We start from the raw sequence: 15,756 nt of genomic DNA, 5'->3' as shown, positions 1-15,756 counted from the left end.
TGGTGGATGTGCTCACAGAATGTTTGCCAAGGCGTTCTCTTTGTTTGGCCCTCACCAACCAAGTCAGTTGTTACCAGTGCCTCCCTGTGGGGCTGGTGGGTACATCTGGGATTGTTGAAAGTACATGGACTGTGGTCAGTACAGGAGGTCTTACTTCATATCAACTTTCTGGAGCTTCAGCCCATCTACAGTGCATGTCATGCTTTTTGGCACTGTATCAGAGACTTAGCCATTCTCATACTTACTGACAATACCACTGTTAATGTGAACAAACAAGGTTGCTCTGCCTAGGGTGATCTCGATGCAGAACTGGCACAGCCTGAAGGACATTACTCTGATAGCTGTTCACTTGTCTGGGGTTCAGAATAATCTTGTGGACCATCTCAGCAGCTATATTTCCCTAAAGTCATGAATGGTCCCTAAAGACAAGCGTCTTCCCAGGGCATCTTGACAGCTTGGGGCATCCTGGTGATTGACCTGTTTACTACAAGGGACAGCAGGAAATGTTGTCTGTTCAGGAGGCCTCATTCCAGGCTCTGTTTCCGACGCTTTCCACCTCAACTGGCAGTCAGTTCTTCAGTATGCCTTTCCCTTAATAGTCCCTCAGGTCATCCTCAAGCACAAGGTAAATCAGGCCAAGCTCTTTCTTGTTGCCTTTGTGTGGCCAACATAAGGCTGGTTCTCCAATCTTCTCACACTCTCTATTCAGCCTCCCATATCGCTTCCTCAGAATCCCAATCTACTCACTCAGAATCATGGCCACACCTCTCATCCTGCACTCAGCTCCCTGTATCTCACTCTGTGGCTGCTACATGGCTGAATTGAGTGGTAGGAAGAGTGGTTTTCAGAGGCTCTCCAACAAGTCTTGCTCAACACTAGAAAGTCATCTACCAGAATGGCTTTTTCAGTGAAATGGAAGCGGTTTTCGTGTGTGGTCATCCAGGTTCTATCCAGGACATCTTGGAGTGCCTGCTACATCTTCAGTCATTGGGGCTTGTGCTTAATTCATTGAAAGTGCACCTGTCAGTTGTATTGACATTTCATCTTCCCTGTTAAGGGATGATCAGTCTTCTCTACTGCCATGGTAACAAGATTCTTAAAAGGGTTTCTTCATCTGCATCTTCTGGTCTGAGAGCCAGTTCCCCTTTGGGACCTAAACATGGTCCTAGCAGTTCTGATGGGTCCTCCATTCAAGCCCCTAGCATCTTGTCCCTTTCCTCTCTTATGTCCGAAAGCTGCTTTCCTGGTAGCGGTAATGTCCACAAGGAGTGTGTCTGAGTTGCGGGCTTTGATGATAGAGCCTGCTTATACACAACTCTCCAAAGACAAAGTGACTACAACCACACTCCCAAATTTTTGTCTACAGTGGTCTCTGTTTCATTTGAATCAGGTGGTAAATTTTCCTGTGTTTTTTTTCCTAAGCCCCATTCATCTCCGGAGGAGCAGCATCTCCATACCTTAGATGTCAGGTGATGCCTAGCTTTTTATCTTGGCAGGATTAAACCATTTCATGCTTTGCCTTGTTTCTTCTTCTTTGGGTATCTTCTTCACAGATGATACCCAAATGGATAGCATCCTGCTTCAAGATGGCATATGAGATAATTTTGGCTATGCCCGTTCAGTGGGTGTGAGCTCATTCAATGAGGGCGCAAGCAATGTCTCTAGCATTCCTCAGTGATATTTCCATATTGGATATATGCAGGGCTGCTCTATGATCATTGACACATACATTCACAATCCATTACGCCATAACCGCATCTTGGATGCAAACTTTGGTAGGGCAGTCCTTGTTTAGGTAAACACCAAGCCCTGCCTTCTGAGTGCTAGGGGTACTGCTTATCAGTCACATAAGTGGAATAAACTACTTGAAAGTTTTGATTGAGTGGAAGAAATTGCAATAGGTGCTTTGACACAGATATTGTGTATTCTTCATATTGGCTTAAGACGCGCCTCTTCCAAACTGAAATTAGGTATATTGGGACAGTGAGACTTTTGTGCCCTGGTTCTAGCAGCACTAGAAGCTCAACATTCACTTGTACTTGGGTAAATAAAACAGATGGTGCTGTGATGGCTGTCTGCTCCGTTCCTAGGAGGAGAGAGAGTCCCCTGCTGTTTTTTGGCAGCCTTTCTGGTTGAACAGTACTGATAAGCTCTGAAGAGAATATGTTCATCTCTCATCTATTAGAGAAAAGATCACTGCAAAGTTAGGCCTTTTGAGCGGGGAAGAAGTTAAGGGGAAAAAATGACCAGATGCTTGCGGTTCAGGGCTGGGGAGGTAATGTAGGAGCCTGTCTTTTCTAAAGCTTATTCTGCTTTAATGCCTACAGTTTTGATGACCTGAGTCAGTAGAAAAATGCAGTAGTTAAACTGGAAGAAAACATCAAGAGCCAAAGTGTTTTAGAATGGTGGTGAGGTCCATTTGCAATACGTGGGGGAGGCGGAAAATACATACACATGAAAGAATCTACAGTTTGTCATGGAAACAAATGTTGTACATACAAATGGGGTAACAGCACACACTCACATATAAGTGCATGGACAAATAATACTCAGTTGACTTTTGTATACTAATATGCATGTACACAGTTTTTGCATGTGGACCTCCATCTCACTTCTTTGAAGTCTTGGCAACTTGTTTAACAAGCTGACCTCAGTTTGAGAGGGTGAGTAGTGTATGTTTGTGTGCATGTGAATTGTTATTTAGTATTTTACTAATGCTTGAAATAATTGGGGAAATAATATGTAAAACAGTTGGAACAATCTAGAAAGATATGTTAATAAAAAAAAAAACAACCTCCTTCATGCCAGCAATCATTCTTCCCATCAGAAAATGTTACCCAATAATAACATTGTGTAAAAGATTACGTGTAGCACTAGAAGGTTAGTAAAACTGGTTATAAGTACTTTATTTCTGATGAAAAATAGTGAAAATCTAGCATAGGATAATCTATGGAGATGGATATTTACTCTCATGTAAATGTTCATAATTTATGCAAATAATACACCTTTTTCTGGAGGCTTACAAGACCTTTGTAACAGGCAAAAGTGTGCAGTAGTCAATAATTTATGTGTAGAGTACAGCAATATTGCCAAATTAGTTACAGAATGATGAGAATATTTTAAATAGGTGTAAATCGGCAGCTAAATAGGGTGGGTATAAATTGGTTTGATTTATTTTATATATGCCACCTTGGCTATGATCTCATTAGCTATCATAGACTACGTATAATTAAACTCAGTCAGCACATGGAGTTGTTCTGTCCAAGAAAAATGTATGTGCTACAGGAAAAGGAGTAAAAGCCTTATTCAGAGCCCACTGAAGTCAATGAATGTCTTTTTTTCCACTGACTTCAATAGACTTTGGATTGGTCCCTTGGTGAGTTGGTGGGTGGCACTCTCTACTTAGACATTGACCGAAGTGGAGGGATGATGTGGATCCATTGCCCTAAGGGGAAGGCCTGAAGGAAATCTCCAGGGAGACATGATCCCTCCCTGAGCTCACTGGTGTGTACGCTGGGAAGAAGGAGAGACTTATGGGCAACACAGTCTATTACACTAGTGCTACTTGCTCTCCCTGGTGTGTCTGATTCCTTTCATGGGCCAATGCAGAGCCAGTGGGGCAGTGATTCTGCTTCTCTCCACTCCTGTGCGGTGTCATACCTCACATGAAAGACAAGGAAGGGGAGCAGTCCCTGCGCTGCTTTGAGAACAAGGAGTGGAATTGTGACGGGCTATTACAAAAGATATGCAGATGAGTGAGGTGACGTTTTGTGTCCTCTACAACCCCAAGTACCTACATAAGGAAGTCATATTTTGGCTCTGAGTTGGCACTGAACTAGTGCATCTGTTTACTGTTAGGGGGCATTAGCGGCTGGAGTTGCCATCTTTTAGATGAAACAAAACCAAACCCCTGACCACATGTAGTCATTAAAGTTCCTGTGGCACATTTTACAAGCTGGTTTAACGCCCATCAACATTCCAACTCATGTGACTTCCTGCCCCCTCTTTTTGTATTTGTAATTTGTAAAATCAGTAAAAATTGTTTTCTGTTTGTTGCAAAGAAAAGAATAGTCTCAGAAAAAAGAATTGCTCCTACAACAGGCACCTGTAGACGTAGTTTCCATATGAAAGCTTCTTTTAGAAAAGTTTGACTCCCCCAAAAAATAAGGCTTAATTGAAAATGCTGTAATAAACTTGTAACTTTGCCAAAAGTTCTGACTACTAGTTAAAATTATTTAAGATGTAGGAAGACACATAACAGATTGTAAGAGTAATATTGAAATAATGCTGCTTTTTATTTTCAACATGAAGAGGAAGAAAGGTCTTTAGGGACTGAGCATGTCATCGCCTCAGAACTCCTAATCAGTTATCAGTTGTTTCAAAAACTCTGTAGCTTTTCAAGGGGCTCGTACTCAAAAAGAAATTATACTTGGAGAATAAAACACTAGAGACTGCAAAATACTGGATTGAGGATTACATCCATGTTCTTTCTCTGTTACCAAGGGCAAGTCTAATGGATGGATGGAAGCCCCTAAAGAGAAATACTCCAAAGGTATCAAATGAAATCATTAACATAAATGTTTGACTTTCAGAGATACTGGGCATCAATAGTTTCCACTGAAGTCAATGGGAGCTGTGAATGTTCAGCATTCTGAAAATTAAGCCAATGGTACATAACACCCATTTCAGAAAGTAAAACACAAAGTGCGTGACACTCATTTTAGAAAGGCTTCCTCCTTTGTCTTCTGTGATGCTGATACATTAGGCCAGCTTTTGTCAAACAAAAAATATAATGACAAATTGTGGAAATCTTCCTAAGAAGGTTAGATTAATGCCTCCATGCTTTGACATGCAGTGAATCACATCATTGCCAGGCTTAATTCCCAGACTTTTTCTCAACCAATAAATTTTGTCTCCATTGATTGCCCACCATCTCATCTTTAAAATATAATCTGTTTTTAAAATGTCTGACTTGTAAATCAGCTAATTATCCATCTACAAATTGCTGACTCAAAAATACACATGGGCTTACTTTGTAATGATGTGTTTAGCCCCATTAATGTCAAGTTAAGCTGGTATGTAAATCTTTACAGGATTGGATTCTTGGGGTACACAGTAGTTGAAGTAAGTAACACAAGGTGTGCAGTTACACAGCTAAACTGCATTCCTCTATGGTGCTACAGTATAAGGCACAATATAAAAAGTGGAGTGCCTGAAATCCACTAAACTGATTTTTTTTCAGGGCTGTCTGTATCCTTGATGGACACCAGTATTTTGTTCTAGTTCTTGCAGCCCTCTGCAGACGGGTGACCTGAGGTCACTGCTGGGCAGTTATGCCAGTGAATCTGACAGAAGGCTGACGTGAACAGGGACACAGTGGAAGGTTTCGCCAGTCAAGCGGATTCCACTTTATTATAATATCCATTTTATAGAGAGTAGTAGAGCAGAGAAAAGAGATCTCTAGGGAGAAAAATCTTCCTTAGAGATGGATGTATGATCTAGGGATGGTTTGTCTAAATATGAATATCTGGCAGTGTCTGAAGAGGCAGGAAAGGGTAGCAGTTGGTAAATAACTTGGTGATGAGTTTAGTACACTAATGTATTAGTTCTGCTCTGAAAAGTGACTATAAAAATAGCATAATTGGTTCCATGTTTGTCTGTCAGTGATTTCAGGATCATATTTGCTTATTTTATAGGTATAAAGATCTGTTTAATGGCTAGCCCTGCAAACTCAGCATGGGTTCTGAACATAAAGCTTTGTCTTTTCTGTGTTCTGCAGTATCACCACTAGTGAAGACTCTGCAGACTAAATTCTATCCTAAGTTACCCCTGTTCAGTCCTATTCTATCTATTGATGTTTCAAAAGGTAACTGAGGATAGGATCTGGTCTTGTATTTTTGGGAGTTAGATTGGTATTTTCAAAAGAACCTAAGGGATTTAGGGGCTTGAGTCCTACTGACTTTAATTTGGATTTATGCTCCTAAGTCACTTAGATGCTTTAGAAAATGCCACCACTAGTTAATAGCTCTACCTTAGGATGCAAGAACCAGAATAAAATCCAACTCATTCTCCTGTATCTGTGTTAACTCTGCAGTGCTATCTAGAATAAGAAGTAGTAAAAACTTGTTTGTGTCACTTAATTACTTGAATAAGAAGTTTTGGCAGTCATTTTCCAGTGCAGAAGAAAAGTACTTCAAAGTCTCCAGTCTGAACATATTTGTTGTATATGGGACAGTGTGTTAGAGAAGAGACTAGCTTCTGTCACAGGAGTATTCTGAAAGAAATATGTACAGAAGTCTATTTATATTTCACTCTTATTGAGAGGTATGGCGTTACACATATTATCATTTTTGACACACCATCAGGTGCATGATATCTTGGACCATTTTTCCATGTCTTCTGTATTCAGCTGTAATAATGCTGCATCAGCCATTATTGTGCTATGGAGTATGCTTCTAGTTTGGGCTTTCCTTCTCTTGCATTGGGGTTGCCAAAGAAAATAAATGCTTGTTTAGGTAGCCTCATATCGGACATTTTTAAAAGGCGTCCCAAAAATGTCTGTCGTCTTCTATGCTACTTGTATTATTTTAAGTAGATGTGCCCATTTTAGGACCTCTTCAATACTTATTTTACCAGTTTATTTTACTTTGGTTATTCTATGCAGACATCTGCATTGAAAGTTGTTTGCAGTGGATGGACTTACTATTTTTCCAGGACTCTGCTCCATGTAGGAGGACACTTTATACATAGGTTTAAAATATATTATAGTGCAGTGTAGGCTGCATATAGCCTCCAAATTATAGAGTTATTCAGAAAGGAGGATTTGAAGCTTTAAACACTCCTACTTCTGGAACTGTATGCCATTGTGAAACTCTGACATGTCACTACATGCAGAAATCACCAACCCAGAATCTCCCTTTCCAATGATGGCCTTTACACCTTTTTAAGATGACCTGGAAATAAATTTAATTATGTAATTAATATCTTGAATAGCAAGAGTAAGAGGTGTATTCTGCATATAATATAGGACCATATTGTACCCTTCTGCAGTCAAACACATAGAAGGATGACTGGTGGGGGGTCCAGAAAACTTTGATTCACCTTAGTTTCCTTCTAGCGCTACCCTCAGTTGCAGAAGGAGGAGAGCGTAAAGGAGGCAGAGGGCTTGACCCACAGAGTCCAGGGATCTATGGGGAACTTTTATCAGCTTTGCACATCAAGACACTCCTTGAGGAAGGCAGGCCTCTTGTGATATTACCTTCCACCAACAACATTTACACCCAATAGCATGACTCCTCAGGGACTGTACTGCCACTGGATACCTTCCTTTAGGTTGTGTACTAGAAGCTGGCCTATACGACAAATGTACCATAATGTGTATATTTAACAACACTGTATGGTTTTGTAAAAACTAAATTAGACTTAGTTTGCATCATATGCATAGGCACAACCATTGATGGGGATAAAAGGGACACAATTTCCTTCCTCATGCGCGCGCACACACATTTTCCTTCCCATTAGTGCTTTTCTGTGCACATGCATATACAACTCTGCTGGTACACTGCAGGGGAAACAAAAATGAAATTCCTTTTCTCCTCCTTGTTATAGATCCCTCCCAGCTGCTGCTTTTCTCCGTCTACCACAACCACACCACACCCTTTGCCAGCCAAATTCTGGTAAACACAAGTGTTGACAAATCAGGTATCAGGTAAAAGAAGCACCAACAACTGCAGTGCTTGGTCTTTCTTTTTCCCTCCAGGTGATGCTTTAGCAGCCACCACTTCCATCTCATCACTTCCCTTCCTCCTTTATTATCCACATTGGAATAAAGAAACAGTATACTGGAAGGGAAAAAAGGATGAGAATTGTGGAAGCAGCAGGAATGGGAAGTGGTGGGAGTGGAAATGGGTATGTTTATAGTAGAAGATGCTAATTCCTCTGCACACCCTTCCCTCCAGCTCCCAGATTGGGGGGGACGACACAAAAACCTAAAAAACAAACAAAAAACCCCAGTTATACATATTGCCCCTTTCATATGTTGCAAACTTTGTTCCAAACTTGGTTTTGCTCTGGAAAGTTACCATGTTAAATGGGCACCTTCTTATCAACACCATTTCTCCATGTAGTCAGAGTTCTATCTGCTAACTTCAGTGTCAAAAATATAAGCTTTGATGACTTTTTACTTCTGCAGAACCAAGACAACATAAGGAGGAGTGAATTGTGCTCTGCTCTGGTTCCTACATCAGCAAGAATTGTTAACTCGTTTCGGAGCCATGCTTTACTTTTCATTACAAATGTGTAACCATGGGGTTGCAGAAGCTCAATTGAGTTTGCTTGTAGAATCTGTAGTAATGGTGATGCAAAAGTCAGAATGCAGCTTGATTTTTATTTCAATACCTAGGAGAAGTTTGCAGGGCTAGCAGTTAGAAAAATCTATTTCTAAATAAGGCAGAGTTGATTTGACATTGGAGAAACAAGAAATATGGAAACACACAATGTCTTTTGAACAGTTACATTTCAGAGTAGACCCACACTTAAAAAGCCTGACTGATGCAGTCTGTAGCAGACTTCCATAGTTGTACCATATTGAATCATGGTAAGCCAGGCGACAGTTGGTCTGCAACTTGGAACTTAAGTGTTTGATTGTCTGTTCTTCTCCAAGTCACAAATGCTGTCAGTTACATGATGATGCCCTGTTACTCTTCTTGTATGGGATGCTGCAAATTATTCTAAATATAGTGAATTTTTTTCTGTCTGTGCAGGTCACCTTTTAAAGATAGACTTTGCATTCTACCAAAGAGTGAATCTGATTTTTCTGTGCTGGCTTTAAACCATTTTGTTTTGTGTTTTATTTGTAGGCCAAAGCCATTGCATGAAATTCCTGCCTTCTACTGTCCTGATAAGAACAAAGTGAATTTCATTCCTAAAAGTGGCTCTGCTTTCTGCCTTGTCAGTATTCTCAAGCCACTTCTTCCCACCCAGGATCTTACACTCAAAGGCGCTACTCATAGCCTAACTGTTTCCTCTGGCATGACACCGAGTTTGCTACAGCCCATTGCTATGGCCTCTCTGTCTGCAAATACAGAGCAAGACCGGATCTCTCGTGGAACAAGTACAGTAATACCGCACACCTCTCTACTCCAGCAATCAGGACACATTGAAGATGCTGAGGGATAAGTCTCTGGAAAGACTGCAAGGAAAATCTTGTTGAAACTAGTTGTAACTGGTCACACCTATTTGCTCATTTTAACAGCTCATGACGTTGTCATAATCAAACTGTATTATTCTCCTGATCTCCATGACTATATTGGTAGCATGCTGAGCAATCTAGGAGGAAGCAGCAGATGAAGCAGTGCTGTATTCTGCTTGTGAAGAGTCAAGTTCACTTTCTCATCTGCATTTTTTTTTTTCAAGCACTGGTAAAACGGACTGTCAATAATTATTTGCCATTGGAAGGATCAGTTATCGTGATACTTTGTGTCCTTGTTAGACTTTTTTCAACAACAACAAAAATCTTGAGAGCCAGCTGATGCCACCAACCACTCTAACTTGCAAAAGTAACCATATGGCACTGCAAGACCCATCTTTTGTATGATAATGAATATTTTATAACAAGTTTGCATTTTCTGATACATAGCAGGATGTTCAAAAGATACCTTCCTAGCCACTGTTTTCCCTTGTTTGAGTGGTACGTTTTTCACAGCTGTTTTCCAGCTGCTGGGACCAAAGGATTGTTGAAATACTTTAGCAGTGTCAATCATGTGACCTTGTTCAACAGTTCCCACTCCCCAATAAAAATAATTAAATTTAATGTATCAAAAATTTTAAAACAAAAGGAAAGAGAAAACAATATTAGTATGTTATGTGCATTTGTTTTTTATATCAGGGTTTTGTGCTTTGGTAAACCACATTGTTCTTGAAACTTCTGCTGCCTATATAGAATTCCTATGTACATTTAATTACATGGGTGGAAGATAGCATTTTTAGAGCACTTGTCCCAGTAGTGTAATCAGTTTTCCATATAATTTTTGTTTGAGTTAAAAAATGAATACTATCCCCTCTCTTCCCTCCCTCCAAAAAAGAACAAAAAACAAAAACAAAACCTACCACTTGCCTCTTGGGAGCTCCCTTGGTTACTTGTGTAATTCAGTCTGAATCAGTTTTGGGCATAAAATTCACTCTGTTGTGCTCATCACTGTACTGTAGACCCTAGCCACGTGATACTGAAATGACTGTGCATGGTTCCTCCTCCGTGTCATAATGCTGTTTTGTGGGTGTGTTGAGGGTAGTAGTTTGTTAGGCATGGTATTTGTTACACAGCAGTCAACAACAGATATGTTCTCTCTTTTTGACTAGCAACATTGTCGAGTGTTTCAAAGAGAGGATTTGTTGATACCTGGTTCTGGTCTGCAGCTGTTATCAGTTTCTTTTATGCCTCTGTGGTTGTTTGACAGTTGATATAAAAAATGAAAATGGGGAGGGTGTTTCAAATTGAGCTTGTTCAGGGACTGCAGTGAGGTTTCTCCCAGAGTACTAAAATACATTTCTTGTCTTTAGATAAAAATCATAGTCCAAACATCTGCAACTGCTCTAATACCAAAGTAACTTCAAGTTACAAAAATCAGTTGACAGGAGCCCTATTTTGGGGACGTGGCTTCAGTCACTTCAGTGTGGTGTCATAATATATAGTCTTTGGGTCTGAATAGTCATCCACTGTGTATGTGCAGCTCTCATTAACTTACATACAAACAATTCCTATGGATCAGCTGCATAATCTCATGCCTGTTTGTAATTATATATTTTTAAGAACCATATCACAAGTGTAATAGCTTTGTTCTTTGTATAATGCACTCAGAATTGAGTTTCAGAGACCTGAGCCAGGAAAAATACTTATGTATCTTAGCAGCTAATAGTTTCTGTGTACTTATGATGCACATTGGATAGTTCCTGTATATCCCACATAATAACATATAGCAATAAGTCTACTAAAAGAATAAGTGTAAAATGCACCAGCCTACACAAGTGCTATATTCATGGTATAATGAGCACCCCTTTTTAAAGTTACCTGATAACCAAATTTCACCACTTAAGTGCATTGGTTATTTATAGGGTTATTAGATCTGCTAAATTAATTAACAAATTGAGGACCAAATCCTGCTCACTTTACTCATTCCGACTGAAATCAGTCCTCAAGTGAGTAAAAGGACTTCATCATGAATGAACATATTTGGTCCACATCAATAAATTGGGGGGAGGAAGGGGGCCGAAGGAAATTTGATAATAGTGGCTAGTATATCAAAGCTACATTATACAAATTATCATCTTACTAGTAATGTCCAATTATTGCTAACTTCTGTGGACATCTAAGAGAGTCTTCTATCTAAAACATTTTAAAATCATGGTGGAAAATAAAATCCAAGATAGCTTATTTAGACAGCATTAGGGTTTGGACAAAACCTGATATGATTTTTGGCTTTGTGAAGATGGGAATGCTTACACAAGCCCTTTTTGTATGGCATCCAAACTAATTTCTACTTCATAGTAACAGGTAAAGTGCTTTTGCCATTAATGCCAAACAAGCATGGTGCTTATCAGGAGATCTTAACTAGATAGTTAAGTACCAAAGGGCTAAAGTCAGCATGCAAGACTTTTATTAGTATTGGGGTTATTAACTGTCCTCCATCCAACTGCATCCTAATGTCTTTGTTCAACACTGAGTGAATATTATAAAATAGGAAATGGGGTCTCCTATCTTAGATTTTTCTATAGTACCCATTATTGTAATAGTTGAGCATTACTCCCTCCTGTAGATAATTCACATAGATGTGCATTATGAGACAATGTACTATATAAAAGTGGGCTACTCCACTAGGAACCAAATGGAAATTATAGGGTTTTTTTAATACAAGTTAAAAAACATCAAAACTGAATTAGAGACTTTTTTTAATGTTAGATTTTTTTTTAACATGCCACAGCAATGACTCATAATTAAGGTGATAAGATGGCTTCTGTTTGAAGATCAACTTTTGCAAAAATTTTCTTTAGCCTTAAATTTTTCATGCTTTTTCTTGTTCCAGAACGGAGGTATTTGGTAAAGTTTTATAGGTCATTTTCAAGACATGGATCTTAAAATGGTGTTGTATGGGTTTTTAACTTCTTGAAAATCGTGTGGTGGGGGGTTGTTCCATACATATCTCAAAAGATGGTATGACATAAAGACTTCAAATTAGTTGTGACATATCTATCCCCAGTCAAAACTAGTGTACAAGACTAGCTACCTTTTTGAATTCTCTATTAATATTAGTCAAAAATTGTCCAGTGACCATTTACATGGGTGCATAACTTGACACATCTACTACTTGATATGCTGAGGTGTTGAGTGTTCCCAACCATAGTTCAAAGCAGTGGGTGGCTGAGCGCTTACCATCGCTGAAAATCAGGCACTCAGTATCCTAAACTGGACATCCCAAAAGCAAGGCATCCAAAGTTAGTGGACACTTGAAAATTTTGGCCTTATTGTCAACAAACATTAAAAAGTTAGTCCAGTGGCCATGGAGTTCACAAGCTCTGTAGAGTATAAAAGGCTGATTGTAATAGTTGTAATTCAGCTCTAAATTGGCAACTGCAACTATTAGAATATTTTTCTTACTTCTTTACTTGAGGCACAGGAAAACAGTCTTATTAAACTTCCATTTGCTTCTGCTGCTTATTCCTCACCTGATGGCATAATCCTGTGTGTGGCATCCCAGTAAATTACTGTGATGTCACAGAAAAAAGAATTACACCCTAGGAGTATTAACTTTTAAGAGAAGTCCTGTTTTCATGCATGTGTCCCCAGTACAGAAGAAAGGATAGAAAATATTGAAGCCAAACTCTTGCTGACTTTTTAAAAGATTTCCATAAAGCAACAGGAGCTCATTAAGAACATATTTACCCTCAAGACTATTCTTTTTCTTTATTTTAAAGTATGATTTACTAGATCTCAAAATTTGAAATTATTAGAGCATACTAAATTTGATCCTATTGGGGAAAATAGGAGCCTTTATAGTTAGGCACTTACATAGCCTCCATCATTGTAGTATCTGGGGAAGTTATTAAGATATTGTGAACATTTATGCACTTGTTAGAAAATGCATGAAAAAAACTCAGTCCTGGTGAATTTTAGGCCAAAGGCAAGTATAGCATTTCTTGGTGCTTATGTTCCAACTTTGATTCCTGTTCCCAGTGGGTTAAATTGCCAAGAAAACTTTTCAAGCAAAGAACTTTGGATAATTAAAAAAAGAAATAAACTTTTGGTACTCAGGGAAAAATTTAACAGCTGGGTCATTCATGATTTATCCATTATCCTTTGCCCAGACTCAGGACTTCTTATTTAGCTTTGTTATTGGTGTCATCAGTAGCAAATAGTAAAGCAAAATCCCCTTATAAGAGTGCACTCTCTTTCTCCCCCTCCCCCCCCCCACCATCTCTGAAATAATGTAGTGTGACTTCGGCACATCACTTCAATGCCAGTGGTATCAAAAAGGTTTTTCCCTTTCAGGTTTATTTTCTCTATTGCTGAAGGCCAGTCATTTTCTCCATGAAAATTTTAGGGGGAAAAATCTGATTTGGTAAACCGCATGAAAATAAAATATGTAACTTGCAGTTGCAAAGACCAATAATGTTTGGGTACTCACAGGTATTTTGATCCACCTCTCTGTCTCCTAATGCACATATTAGTCTTGTTTGGGGCCTTTTTCCCTTCTATTTTTATAGATTGATGTGAGACCTATGTCTGCAAAAAATTTCTTCTTGAATAAATGTTCAGACTTGTCCTACCCACCCAGACTTGATTCACACATTTTCAATAAATATGTCCAAAACAGGGTTTGTGTGTTGTTTCCATTTATTCTTGGTTTTCATTTAATTATTGCCTTCTCAAAAAAAATGCATGACCAAAAATAAAGGGCCTGGCTAGACTCCCAAAGTGAATATTGTTAGAGGACCAGGGACTTTTCATCCAGTCCTGAAGTCAAGGTGCTGAATGCCCCCTTCACTCCCATTGTAGTCAACAGGAGTTGAGAGCTCTCAGGACCAAAGCTGTTTTTCTCTGACAAAGTTCAACAAGTTAATAAAGGGATCATCCATCATAATCAAAAGGGATGAAAAAACACTATGTAAGAGCTAAATTTCATTACTATTAAAGCACTTGAGATTGTGGTCACAATTTTCAAAACTGGGTACATAGGCACTTAAAATCAGGGCACTTTTAAAATAAGTGCAGGGTCCCGCAGTCTCTATTGATTTAGAGGGGATGTGTGGGTGCTTAGCTCCTCAGAAAATCAAACTTCCATGGGCAACCATTTGCCCTGAATTTTGTGGTTGTTTAGGTGAGCTCAATGTTGGGGGGGGGGGGGCGTGCATGAATGGGATCCCTGCACACAATCCTTCAGTCTTTCCACCATTGTAGAGAATCTTTGACGGTGGAGGGCATTGACAAGGGTTTGTTTAGTCTGTCCTTGTTTGGCATATATACAGATGTGAGCCTTGCTTGTAGACACCTAATGCATAGCTCTTGCATGAGATTATGAATGTGCATACCGCCATGTGTCTGAGAAGCTGAAGGCAATTTCTGGCTGACATTTGCAGGCTGGCCTGAACTGTATTAAGGTGATCAGTGTTAAATCTCTGTAGCAGGTGAAATACTTTCACCTGCACTTTGTCAAGAAAAGCCCCTATAAACACCAAGCATTGTACGGGGTCAAGGTCTTTCAAGTGGCATATAATCTAGGAACGAGCCTTGAGAATGCAATTGTCCAAATAAGGGTAAATCATAATGTACATGGATGAGCTGCTACCACAGAGAGAACCTTGGAGAATACTCTAGGTGCGGAGAAGAGGCTGTGGCAGTAGTCCTGGCCAATGGCAAATCTGAGGAATCTTCTGTATGATGGTTAGATCAATATGTGGAAATAGGCATTTTGGAGGTCAAGGGCCAAGAACCAGTCTCCCTACTCTAAAGAGGGAATAATTGCTGCTAGAGTGATCATTTTGGATTTTTGTGCATTGATGTATTTGTTCAGTGCTCTTAGGTTTAAAATGGGTCTCTACCTCCCTTTTTCCTGGGGATCAGGAAATAATTGGAATAAAAACCTTTCCCTTGATTGGGAACTGGTTCTCTAGTCCCAGGTTTAATAGGTGATCTATTTCCTGATGTAACAGTCTCTTGTGAGAAAGGTCCCTGAAGAGTGATGGGGAGGGAACATGGGTAGGAGGGAGGGAGATGAAGTGGAAGAGTACCTTTGGAAATGATCTCCAAGACCCATTGATCTGAAGTTGTGTTCCCAGTTCTGTTTGAAAAGAGCAAGGTGATTTCTGAATGGATGTGGGACAGTTGTATGCTGCAGCAAGTGATGTTGGGATAGATTGCTTGGGGCCTTGACCAGTGTATCAAAACTGGTGTTTGGCAGTTAAGGGCTGTGATGTTGAGATCTCTGGAGCTGGAGGTCTCCTTTTTTCAGGTTCTTAGTCTCTTGTGTTGAGGCTCATTGGGCCAGGTGGGATCTATGTATGATTACATACTAAATTTCCTTTTCTGCACTGGCTTGTAGATCCCCAAAGAGCGCAACGTGGCCCTTGAATCTTTGAGAGTGTGAGGCAAGGCATCAGTCTTGTTGGTGAAGAGCTTGGAACCCTAAAAAGAGAGATCTTTGACTGTTGTCTGCACTTCCTGTGGGAGTCCCGATAGGTATAGCCAGGAATTACCACCGCTGTTGA

General features: G+C 39.7%; 1 protein-coding gene across 3 annotated transcripts in view; it reads left to right on the top strand.

Moving 5' to 3' along the window:
* FAM117B (family with sequence similarity 117 member B) overlaps window positions 1-13,866 on the top strand; it is a 97,636-nt gene extending 83,770 nt beyond the window's left edge. Inside the window, exons 8-9 of one of the 3 annotated variants that reach the window (XM_067548886.1) lie at window positions 4,504-4,552; window positions 8,763-8,858. In XM_067548886.1, coding sequence (XP_067404987.1) covers window positions 4,504-4,552; window positions 8,763-8,774 — 61 coding nt within the window. In that variant the 3' untranslated portion in view covers window positions 8,775-8,858. Of the gene's footprint in view, window positions 1-4,503; window positions 4,741-8,762 lie in introns of those variants that run through there. The other 2 variants (XM_067548884.1, XM_067548885.1) reach the window with 2 other exon arrangements.
* Window positions 13,867-15,756: the final 1,890 nt, after the last annotated feature.

Source organism: Emydura macquarii, unplaced genomic scaffold, assembly GCF_026122565.2.
Source record: "Emydura macquarii macquarii isolate MOO-44397 ecotype Brisbane River unplaced genomic scaffold, CSIRO-AGI_Emac_v2 contig_1253, whole genome shotgun sequence".
Classification (NCBI taxonomy): Eukaryota; Metazoa; Chordata; order Testudines; family Chelidae; genus Emydura; species Emydura macquarii.
The sequence above is the reverse complement of the archived record's forward strand: the minus strand, read 5'-3'. Positions and strand labels throughout refer to the sequence as shown.